Below are 12,346 nucleotides of genomic sequence, written 5' to 3'. Positions count from 1 at the left end.
AGAATTTTAGAGTACAGATTCTATTTAACCTCATTTGGCAATGCATTTAATTTGACACTGGTTTGCTTAACCACCCTGGCGTTCTATTAAGATCGCCAGGGCGGCTGCGGGAGGTTTTTTTTTAAATTAAAAAAAAACTATTTCATGCAGCCAACTGAAAGTTGGCTGCATGAAAGCCCACTAGATGGCGCTCCGGAGGCGTTCTTCTAATCGCCTCTGGCGGCCAAAAGTAACACGGAAGGCCGCAATGAGCGGCCTTCCGTGTTTTGCTTACTTCGTCGCCATGGCGACGAGCGGAGTGACATCATGGACGTCAGCCGACGTCCTGACGTCAGCCGCCTCCGATCCAGCCCTTAGCGCTGGCCGGAACTATTTGTTCCGGCTGCGCAGGGCTCAGGCGGCTGGGGGGGAAGCAGTAGATTTGGGCGCATGAGACAAGTGGACAAAAAGGGCGCCCCATTCACTTCCATTATAAATATCGTTTAATGGGCGCTGAACGGGGAAAATAAGGCGCCGGAGATTTTTAAGGATTTATAACGGCGCCCGGAGATTTTTAAGGATTTATAACTATGTTTCTGATGATTTAAGTTTACAAAATTAGCCCGTGACGAATAACGTTTATGAAGATAATAAATCACTATTTCTAAAACATTTCTAACACATTATTATCCACCCAAAAAAATAATTTACATTTTTTTCTTTACATTTTTTATTTATTAATGTCTGTAAAACATTATTATCCATAGGGGGTTTTAGGTTTAGGCACCAACAGGGGGGTCTTAGGTTTAGGCACCAACTGGGGGGTCTTAGGTTTAGGCACCAACAGGGGGGTCTTAGGTTTAGGCACCAACAGGGGGGTCTTAGGTTTAGGCACCAACAGGGGGGTCTTAGGTTTAGGCACCAACAGGGGGGTCTTAGGTTTAGGCACCAACAGGGGGGTCTTAGGTTTAGGCACCAACAGGGGGGTCTTAGGTTTAGGCACCAACAGGGGGGTCTTAGGTTTAGGCACCAACAGGGGGTCTAGGGGTTAGGGATAGGTACAGGGAGGGTTTTTAATAAACGAAAATATAAGTTTCACTTTACAAACAGGGAAGATTAACGTTTTAAGAATTGCCGATCTCATACACATTATTTAGTGATTTATAAATTCTTAAAACACTATTTATAAACGAAATTCTACACAATAATTTCTATAAACGATATTTCCATTTATCGTTTATACCACGCGCCCTTTTTTCCCGACGCCCTTTTCGTACGTACGCGGCTGGGGGGACCCTCTTTCGCCGCTACTCGCGGCGGATCGCCGCAGAGCGGCGGCGATCAGGCAGCACATGCGGCTGGCAAAGTGCCGTCTGCGTGTGCTGCTTTTTATTTCGTAAAAATCGGCCCAGCAGGGCCTGAGCGGCAGCCATCGGCGGGGATGGACGAGCTGAGCTCGTCCATACCGCTAAGATGGTTAAAGGAAACGTATTTAATCTGTTAAAATTGTTAAGCAACATGTAAGTATGAACTATCCAACTAAGAAACATTGCCTAGCCGCATGAATATATTTTGGGGGTGGGGCAGATTAACAAGGGGCCATGTGCATTAAATTACCTCCTGGAAGATGAATGGTCTGGATCCACCAGGAAACCATCTAGTGTTCAGATTGTTAAGCCTATTTGAAATGGCTTGAAGATCTCCAGGCCACATGTGTTTTGCAGCATCCAGTCGGAAGCCAGCTACTCCAATATCAATCAGAGTGTTCATGAAGCCAGCAATCTTTCCACGTACATAATCCTTTTCAAGAGCCAGATCCAGAAGGGAAACAAGTTTGCAGTCTCTAACCTAGGAGTGAGAAAATAATGTTTTATGAATGACCATTGATAAATATTTAGATAGATAGATAGATAGATAGATAGATAGATAGATAGATAGAATATTCAGGATCCTACCTGATAAGGATCTCCATAGTTTTCAATCTCACCACTGCCAGTTCTGCACTTTCCATCATTGAAGTCATAGGCTGAGTATGGAACTGAAGGAAATTCTCGTGAACCAGCATTGAATGAGCTGCCACAAGTTGAATGTGTACCTGCACCACCTCCAGCACCACACATGTGGTTAATGATGGCATCCACATAAATATAAACCTGTTAAATGCACACAAAGGATCGCGGTAAGTACAGTATGTAGAATGTACAAGGTGAAGGTCTAAAAGGTGTCAGGTATAAGAGTTATAAGTATTGGGGGTGATTGTATTTTCCTCTACTTTCTAAAACAAAAGTAGCACATAATGTAAAAACATTCATTTAAAATGTATTAATGTACTGTATGTATGAATGTAATACAATACAATTAATGTATTAATGTAAAGAATGCTTTATAAACATTTTTCATTACACAATCAAGATGATAAAAGCAGCTAGTAATCTATGTTCTGGCAACCACCAAGACTATAAAGCTCAGTAGCAATTGACAAGCATCACTATGAATTCCCATAGTCAACTCATAAACTGAATTGTGAATTCTGTTATTCTGCATTTGTTCTGTGATTATTCTTGCTTGCTTGTAAAGCATACACTCAATCTTTGTTCTTTTTTTCTTCTGTCAGAAATCCTCAATGTGATTTTTCATTGGTCCGTTCATTTGGACCAATGGGAATTCCTGGCAACAAATTCGAATAAGACTTAGCAGGAAGTTTAGATTTACTGTCAGGGCCTACTGAAATTTTCTACCAAAGGTTTCCATTGGCCCTGATGCCCAATCTCCTGTACAGTGTGCAGCAGGAATGAAGGGTGAGAATGGTCAACACTCTAAAAGCAAGCAATGGGTGTTCACACATCTCCTGAGGGAGCAAAGCAGCAGTGCCATTGTGCGGAAGGACAGCTCCATGGCCCAAAACTGTGCTTCCCATTGTGCAGCATACAGAAGTATCACTCAGGAAAATAGCTAGTATTCACTCTTCTGGCAGCATCTTGTTGCGGCTATGTCAGAAGATTTTCTACAAATGAGCAGAGAAGCCTTTGGCATTGGTTTCCAGCATCTTATCAATACATTTTGAAACCCTTATGGGGACATGGAATCGCCGAACAGAGACACTCAGATGGGATATGGCCCATATGGACCCATTTGAGAGCAATATCAGGCTCAGCAATCAGTGGGCAATGTTTATACTGTTCAGACTGACCCTTTACTCCTTGCATCATCTGTTAAAGGGAACCAAGCACCACTTTTTTCCCCTAGTTTCTAAAAGCTATAGGAGCTGCCATATTCCCCCCTCCACTTTTAGCTGCCCATTATTTATTCACGAGAAGAGGTGAAGATAGCATCTGTGACTTCTGTAAACTCTTTAAAGCACAATGTCCCATGTACAGACCCCTCCTGCTGAACTGATGAAAAGCTTTTTGTTTGCTCTCTGCTAATGTGTGCAATAAAATAATTTCCTCAGTCCTTATCTGCCTGAAACTTCTGCGGTCGGGCAGGCCACGGAAGTAGGAGGTAAAAGGATAATAAAGGCCTCTGATAAACTTTTAAATGTAAAAAGAAAAGGTACAATTTCAGTTTCTTATCAATGAGCCACATTGTTGCATGCATATTAAATGTGCTATTGAGATTGCCTAAGTGTTAAAAATGGTGCTTGGTTCACTTTAATGGCTCAGGTACTACCATCCTCTGCAGCCATAGAAAACATATTAATGCTACAAATGATGATAGATTATTGTCGGACAACTTAAAGGGAACCTAAACCTAACCTTAAAAAAAAGAGTTTCACTTACCTGGGACTTCTACCAGTCCCCTGCAGCCGCCATGTGCCCCTGCCGGGACAAAAAGATCCTCTGATCCTCCGCTCCTCCGCATCCACTCAGTTTCTATTTCGGCGACTGGGCCAGTCAAAGGCCACTGCTTCTGCATGGCCCTGGACGCGCGCATCTTTGTTCACACTCTCGCCGTCGAGACCATCCTTTGTATGTGCAGTATGAGATATTCTCGTACTGCGCATGTGCAGGATGCTCCTGGCGGCGGGAATGTGAACGAGGACGCACTCAGCCAGGGCTGCGAAGGCGCAGTGGCAATCGACTGGCCCGGTCGCCAAAATAGAAATTTAGTGGCTGCGGTGGACGGGAGGATCGTTTTGTCCCAGCGTGGGCACAGGGTGGTTGCAGGGGGCTGGTAGAAGCCCTAGGTAAGTAAAACTATTTTTAAGGTTAGGTTCTCTTAAACATGCAAAATAAAGGAGATTGATTGATTTTTTATCAATGACAGACTACTAAAGCGGTTTCACTAATATTTCTATAAATGTTTATATAACATATACACTTACTATGTATATAAAATAATGTTTTCTTCTTTGACATATATTGTTACAAATTATACTATGCTACATATTTACCTACCCCAACATTGTTACATCTGGTAACCATGTCTCTGAACTGCTGTTCATTGCCAGATCTGGAGCAGAGCCTGTAGCTGATTGGCTGATATCTCTCATACCATGGTCTCCAGGGATTCGAAACAATAATATTCTCATTTGGTGGAGAAATCTGGAAAACAAACGACAAACTCATCATTAAACCAAAGACATCTCAGCCACGCCTCTTCCTTGTAAAGCCCAGACAGCAGCTCCCCCCCCCCCCCCCCCTCTTTTTTTTTGAAGCAGGAGTATCTGGTCTGCAGCCTATCTTCTTGTGGCTCCCGTCCCTGCATGTCATGTGACAGGCAAGAAGACTGGCTGCATGGCATGGCTACACTGAAGAGAGGTGTGAGGGGGATCTGTCCCAACGGCCAGAAGCAGATAATGTATAACACGCCATTGCTACTGTTCTGCATATCATTGCAGGAGCGTATGGGGAGGCTGGGGGAAGGGGGGTGACCCTATGGGTTATGGCACTGGGTGACACCAATCCTAGTGATGCCTCTGCTTTCAATATCCATGCTACCTTTGCTGTTACTTCATTGTAAACAGTGCAGGTAGTTCTTTTTTTTCCTCTTTATTTATTATTTTCTTCAGTAGGATCCTTTTAATTATATCTGGTAATTTTAATAACAGAAAATATCTTTGTTGTATAGGACAAGTCTTTCAACTTGGTAATGAATACCTGCTCTTGTTGTGATCAAATTTCCCTGCCCAGAGTGTGCTTAAAGAACAACTGTAATGAGAGATATATGGAGGCTGTCATATTTATTTCCTTTTAAGCAATACCAGTTGCCTGGCAGCCCTGCTGATCATCTCCCTCTAATCCTTTTAGCCATAGACCCTGAACAAGCATGCAGCAGATCAGGTGTTTCTGACATTATTGTCATATCTGATAAGATTAGCTGCATGCTTGTCTCTGGTGTAAATCAGACACTACTGCAGTCAAATGGATCAGCAGGGCTGCCAGGCAACTGGTATTGTTTAAAAGGAAAAAAATATGGCAGCCTCCATATTCTTCTCACTACAGTTGTCCTTTGAGTAATAAAGTGCATCCATTTCTACACCTACAGATCTGCAACATACAGTATTTTCCATTATATAAGACGTTCCGGAATATAAGATGCAATTAGGTTTTGAGGGCAAAAACCAGGTAAATAATATATATATATATATATAGTATGTACTAAACCTGGTGTGTCCATATTCTAGGAGCGTCTTGTACATGTTCTCCCCAAACGGTGTCCTTCTGTGTCCTTTATGTGTCCTCCTGTGTCCATGTGTCTCTTATGTGTCCTCCAGTTTACCTTATGTGTCCTCCTGTGTCCCCCATGTGTTCTCTTATGTTTCCTCCTGTGTCCATGTGTCTCTTATGTGTCCTCCAGTTTACCTTATGTGTCCTCCTGTGTCCCTTATGTGTCCCTCATGTGTTCCCTTATGTGTTCCCTTACGTGTCCTCCTATGTCCATGTGTCCCTTATGTGTCCTCCTGTGTCCCCCATGTGTTCTCTTATGTGTCCTCCTGTGTCCATGTGTCTCTTATGTGTCCTCCAGTTTACCTTATGTGTCCTCCTGTGTCCCTTATGTGTCCCTCATGTGTTCCCTTATGTGTTCCCTTATGAGTCCTCCTATGTCCATGTGTCCCTTATGTGTCCTCCTGTTTCCCCCATGTGTTCCCTTATGTGTCCTCTTATGTCCATGTGTCCCTTATGTGTCCTCCGGTGTTCATGTGTCTTTTATGTGTCCTCCAGTTTACCTTATGTGTCCTCCTGTGTCCCTTATGTTTTCCCTTATGTGTCCTCCTATGTACATTTGCCCTTCATGTCTCCCTTATGTGTCCTCCTGTGTCCTTCATGTGTCCACTCGTGTCCCCTTCTGTCCCTCATGTGTCCCCTTCAGTCCCTCATGTGTCCCCTACAGTCCCTCATGTGTCCCCTTCAGTACCTAGTGTGCCCGCTCCCTCCCCGTTTCTCTGCAACCTCCTCCTTGCGTCTTTGCTCCCCCCGTGTAGTGTAGAAGGGTATCAGGCAAGCTGGCTTACATACTTACATAGGGGAGGGTTGCAGAGACACGGGGGGAGAGAGAGCGAGGCAGGTGGGGGAGCAGGCACACACAGACAGGGAATCTCCGACGGGTTGGCGGATCGTACCGGCAGGGCGTTCGTATTGGCGGGGAATTCCTGCCTTTGCCGCATAAGACGCAGGGATTTTTTCTCCCCATTTTGGGGGGAGAAAAGTGCGTCTTATACGGCTGAAAATGCGGTAATCACCTTGGAGAAATAAAAAGCTCTGTGTCCAATACTTGTAGATACCGGAATCATTGAATGAATCCAGTTTAAAGATTTAGTAGAGTTTATACATTTAATTTACAGATTTTGCCACACTAAAAATAAAAAAATAACAATCTCACTTATCTTTAAGAAATTGTGTACAGGAAGTAGAAATGATAAACTAATGCCTCCTCTACCCAAATTAATTTTTTTGTGAGGAGAAGGTAATACAAATGTTGAAGTGAGGTTTAGGAGGGAGACAAGAGATGCAAACGTCCAGAGGAGATGTTCATCCAAAAATGAATGTAATGCATTTGTAGGAAGGTTGTATTGATAAATGCATGGCTTACTTATCTTTGCTGCTGTAAAGGAAAGACACTGTGATATGTGACTAGGATACTGATCAGCCTGCCTTAACTCATGCAAAAACTCTACCTATAAATCTAATTTGTTAGTCACCTTCTGTTTGTTCAGATTATTTTTCTTTTAGTAAAAAAAAAAAAGTGTTCATATGTTCCAGGCAGCTGTAATCTGGGCGTAGAGAGAAGCTGAGAGACGGCTCTCCCTGCGCTAGAGACAGCTGTCCAATTACGTAATTCACTCTTTTTGTGGCGTAATTTGAGGTCTGGCTATTGCTGACACACGAATTAAAGTGTTTATATTGGATTTTCCCTATGGCCAAAATGAGTATTACGTTCTATGGCGGCACCCAAATCAGGTGCTGTGCAAGGCTGGATTTATACTTATGGCGCCCCTAGGCCACCTTTCTTGTTGATCCCCTTCCATGTTCAGCAGTGTCCCCCATTCCATGTGCAGCACCCTCATCCATATGTAATGGTCATGAACAGCAGCCCCTCTCCTTCATGTGCAGCTCTTTTGGGCAGCAGCCCCCCTCCACTTTCAGCCTCTTCCATATGCAGCAACCCCTCTTCCATGTCTAGCTGCCCCTCTTCCCTATCCAGCCGCCCCCCTGGGCTGCAGCCGCTCAAGGGCCAGGCCTTTTTGGCCTACTCAGAAATCCGACCTGACTAAAAAAGAAAAAACAACTACTTTTTCCTAAATCTTTTGTCCAATTCAAACTCATGAGAAAAATGGGCTGCATGAAGGAACCCTGCATGAGGACTTGGAAGTCACATAACTTCAATTGGAAAGGAATAGCATTTGCAGTGCAGAATTGACAACCAAGCCACAGTGACCTGCAGCACAGTGTCTCAAAATTTCCTATATGCTATAGTTTCTTCAGAATCAAGAATATTCTATTCTACCAGATACTTTTGTGTGAAAGGTCACTAATAAGCCTACTTAGAATTTACTGTTTTGCTCTTGCTGCACCATTGTGGCTGTAGGCTTCAGTATACAGTATAATTATTTATTTTTCTTTGTTTATGATAGAGATACTAACCTGGACTCCTCCAAATCCATTTGGTGCCAAGTATCTTTCACACTCTGCTGCAATGTCATCCCATTTCCACTCAAACAAGTGGACAATTGTTGTTCGTCCAGCCCTTGTATTAGGATTGTACTGAGCTGAGCAAAACCCAATGGTCACCAGTAAAAGTAGGAGCTTCATCCTGCCTGATAATGCGACACTGACCACGTACACACCTGCCCTTTTAAACTGTGGCTGTTGCATAACAGCCTGTATTCCCAAAAGTCCACCTGTTACTGTTTATAGAGATATAAGAAGCCAGATGATGATAGTATGGAAATTCCCACAAGAAGGTTTGTTTTTGTCAGGTGAATAGTATTTTACCTCAAACTAAAAAGTAACATAAACAAAAGTCATGGCCAGAGATAATTTTTTCAATTTTAGAAAAACAGCTTTCATTTAGCTCATACTACTTGGAGCTTTTACAGTCAACAGATAGTTACATAGTTGCTTTGGTTGAAAAAAAAGACATCAGTTCATCAAGTTCAATCACAAAAAAAAAAAAGGAGAGAGTTCACAATCTTGAACCTCCACATATTCAATATGATGCAGAGGAAGGAAAAAATACCTCTACAGGCTTGGGCCAATTAGCCTTAAAAGGCGAATTTTTTTACGGACTCCAAATGATGACAGTCAGATCAACCGTGCTGGGAATTACTTAGTAATTATAGCCATGGATGTCCTTCAATGCAAGGAAATCATACAAACCAACTTAACAATTCAGATATAGAATTTGTCATAACTACTTCCTGTGGTAATATAGTCCACATTTTGACCACTCTTACAGTAAAAAAAACCCATTTGGAAATGTCAAAAGCTTTTTTCCTTTATACACAGATCATGTTCCCTTGTCCTTTGTGTAAGCTTAGAGACAAAAGCTCATATGCCAAGCTTTTGTATTGCCCTCTGATGTATTTATACATGTTTTAACAAGGTTACCTCCCAGTCATATTTTTTTCCAAGCTAAATAAGCCCAGTTTGTTCAACCTTTCTTGGTAAGTGAGATCTTCCATCCCTCTGATTAATTTAGTTGCACATCTTTGTACCCATTCTAGAATATCCTTTCTACAGAGTAAGGGCCTGTTTCCACTTATGCAGAAACTGCAGCGGAAACTGCAGCGTGCCATGCATGGCTATAAGAATTCGCTGCCTCCCGAGCTAATTCTGCGGGGGGTTACGGCCGAATCGCTACCGCAAACGATTCGGCCGGCGGCACCATAGTCCCCTATGGCAGAGTTTCCCCGCGAGATTTGCCTGCGGGGAAACTCTGCCATAGGGGACTATGGTGCCGCCGGCCGAATCGCTTGCGGCAGCGATTCGGCCGGAACCCCCCGCAGAATTCGCTCGGGAGGCAACGAATCCCATTCACCTGCGATCCCGCACACCCGCTCAGTGACGACGCGCCGCACAAGTAGAAACGAGCCCTAAAGCTTAAAGCTATGTACCACACTCCAGATGTGGCCAAGAGATTTATACAGAGAGAATAGTATACTAGCATCTCAAGATTTTATTTCCCACTTTATGCATCCCAGAATTGTATTTGGTTTAGCTGCTTGGCATTAAATACGGTGTTCAACTTTTTATCAACCAATATTCTCAAGTCCTACTCCAAGCCTGATATTCCCACCTCTATGCCATTTACTTTATATGGTATATTTTGGTACGTCTAAGGTGCATGACTTTACATTTATCAACATAAAATGTAATTTTCCCTATGCCTGCCTGTATGGCCATGTTGTCAATGTTGTAATTTGTCATTATCCTGCTTAATCCTGTGGCTGGATAGTGTACTGATTAAGAGCACTTCCTCAGACACAGAAAACCAGGGTTTGAATCTTAGCTCTTCCTGTTCAGTAAGCCAGCACCTATTCAGTAAGGAGACCTTGGGTAAAACTCCCTAACATTGTTACTGCCTATTGGGTGCCCCTAGAGACCTGTGCTTTGAGTCTATCAATGTTAAAAATAAGGGGCGTCTTTACGCACTTCAAAAAACGGATCCGTGGGCTCTGTTTTAGAAAACTTAATGAAGAGTCCGGATTTTGCAGATTTTCATGGAACCCAGATACCCGCGGATGCAATGAAAGGCAACACAAAAACAGATCTCCCTCTACACAAAGAACTTTTGCACACAAAATGGATGCCAACGCAGATTGCCTACTGCCTGCTCCTCCCCTCAGAGTTATCTTTGCGGACCTTTATATCCAATAGAAACACAAAGGAAGGAAGGACAAGTTTTTGACATACCGTACTTTTCGCCGTATAAGACGCACTTTTTCTCACCCAAAAATGGGGTGAAAAAGTCCCTGCGTCTTATACGGCAAAGGCAGGGAATCCCGGACTTACGAACACCCGCTGCTACGAACCGCGACCCACCGTCATCGGGGAGTCCCTGCCTGTGTGCCCCGCTGTGGCCATCTAATCCCCCCACCGCCGCTGCCTGCCCCTTCCCCCTCCTGTGTGGTCGGGTCCCCCCATTTGAGCAGTGCCAGAAGCTTACTTCCTCCATCTTGACCGCGGCGAATGAAGACATCCGGCTTCTGTGGGCGGTTTCCTCTAGTGCCGGCTTGTAATGACGTGTCATCAATGACGCGTCATTACAAGCCGGCACTAGAGGAAGCCGCCCACAGAAGCCGGATGTCTTCTATCACCGCAGGCAAGATGGAGGAGGTAAGCTGCTGCCGGCGCTGCTCACATGGGGGGACCAGACCACACAGGAGGGGGTAGAGGCAGGCAGCGGGGGGATTAGATGGCCGCAGCGGGGGGATTAGATGGCTGCAGCGGGGGGGGGGGGTTAGATGGCCACAGCGGGCACATGGGGGTGACAGCAGACACTGGGGGCAGACACATGGGGGCAGACAGCAGGACACTGGGGGCAGACACATGGGGATGACAGCAGGCACTGGGGGCAGATACATGGGGGTGACAGCAGACACTGGGGGCAGACACATGGGGGTGACAGCAGACACTGGGGGAAGACACATGGGGCAGACAGCAGGACACTGGGGGCAGACACATGGGGATGACAGCAGGCACTGGGGGCAGACACATGGGGGTGACAGCAGACACTGGGGGCAGACACATGGGGGTGACAGCAGACACTGGGGGCCGACACACGGGGGCAGACAGCAGGACACAGGGGGCAGACACATGGGGGTGACAGCAGGCACTGGGGGCAGACACATGGGGTGACAGCAGGACACTGGGGGCAGACACATGGGGGTGACAGCAGACACTGGGGGAAGACACATGGGGCAGACAGCAGGACACTGGGGGCAGACACATGGGGATGACAGCAGGCACTGGGGGCAGACACATGGGGGTGACAGCAGACACTGGGGGCAGACACATGGGGGTGACAGCAGACACTGGGGGCAGACACATGGGGGCAGACAGCAGGACACTGGGGGCAGACACATGGGGGTGACAGCAGGCACTGGGGGCAGACACATGGGGGTGACAGCAGGACACTGGGGGCAGACACATGGGGGTGACAGCAGGCACTGGGGGCAGACACATGGGGCAGACAGCAGGACACTTGGGGGCAGACAGCAGGACACTTGGGGGTGACAGCAGGACACTTGGGGGTGACAGCAGGACACTGGGGGATGACATGGCGACATAGGACACATTGGGACACTTGAGGACACCATTTGGGGTAGGTCATGTACAAGATGCTCCTGAAATATGGACGCACCAGGTTAAGGTTTTTTTTTTCCCCCCTGGTTTTTGCCCTCTAAACCTGAGCCCTCTAAACCTTATATTCCGGAGCATCTTATACGGCGCGAAATACGGTATGTTTAAACGCACTGGAAACAAATTCTGCAAAAGCACAACATTTTGAAAAACTGACCAGTTTCTCTAAATACTGATCCATTTAAAACGCATTCCAATCTGCAACCTGACAAGTGTGGACCGACCCTAAGGGCCCTTTTACACTTAATCAGTTGCTCTCAGTTAAAACCGAAAGAAAACTGATTTTCAAAGTAATACCCATATTTTCCTATGGCACCTTTGTTTTAACTGAAATCTTTGTCACTGTTACAGGGCCATGCTTAACTATTCAGTGTTAACCTTGAGGTTTGTTTGTTTTTTAGCTTTAAAAAAACTAAAATATTTCTTGACATGACATTCAGTGATTGGCTTTAGTGAGGTATAAATGAGAAAATAGTTGCAGTTGAGTAACACAGCTTTCAAAACAAATACAGGATGCTTGCAGGAAAGTTGGTGAATAGTTTTCAAATCTGGACTTCCCTGGA

The 12,346-nt window shown here is 45.1% G+C and overlaps 1 protein-coding gene across 1 annotated transcript in view; it reads right to left on the bottom strand.

Annotated features, from left to right (window-relative positions):
• LOC137522568 (pancreatic alpha-amylase-like) overlaps positions 1-8,237 on the bottom strand; it is a 27,968-nt gene extending 19,731 nt beyond the window's left edge. The window contains exons 1-4 of the mRNA XM_068242651.1: positions 8,064-8,237; positions 4,377-4,523; positions 1,935-2,132; positions 1,597-1,827 (exon numbers count right to left, since the gene is read on the bottom strand). Of these exons, the coding sequence (XP_068098752.1) occupies positions 1,597-1,827; positions 1,935-2,132; positions 4,377-4,523; positions 8,064-8,231 (744 nt within the window). The 5' untranslated portion in view covers positions 8,232-8,237. The remainder of the gene's footprint in view (positions 1-1,596; positions 1,828-1,934; positions 2,133-4,376; positions 4,524-8,063) is intronic.
• Between the last annotated feature and the right edge of the window lie 4,109 nt (positions 8,238-12,346).

Source organism: Hyperolius riggenbachi, chromosome 6 (genome assembly GCF_040937935.1).
Source record: "Hyperolius riggenbachi isolate aHypRig1 chromosome 6, aHypRig1.pri, whole genome shotgun sequence".
Lineage (NCBI taxonomy): Eukaryota > Metazoa > Chordata > Amphibia > Anura > Hyperoliidae > Hyperolius > Hyperolius riggenbachi.
Note: the sequence above shows the minus strand (reverse complement) of the source record. Positions and strands in the feature narration are given on the sequence as shown.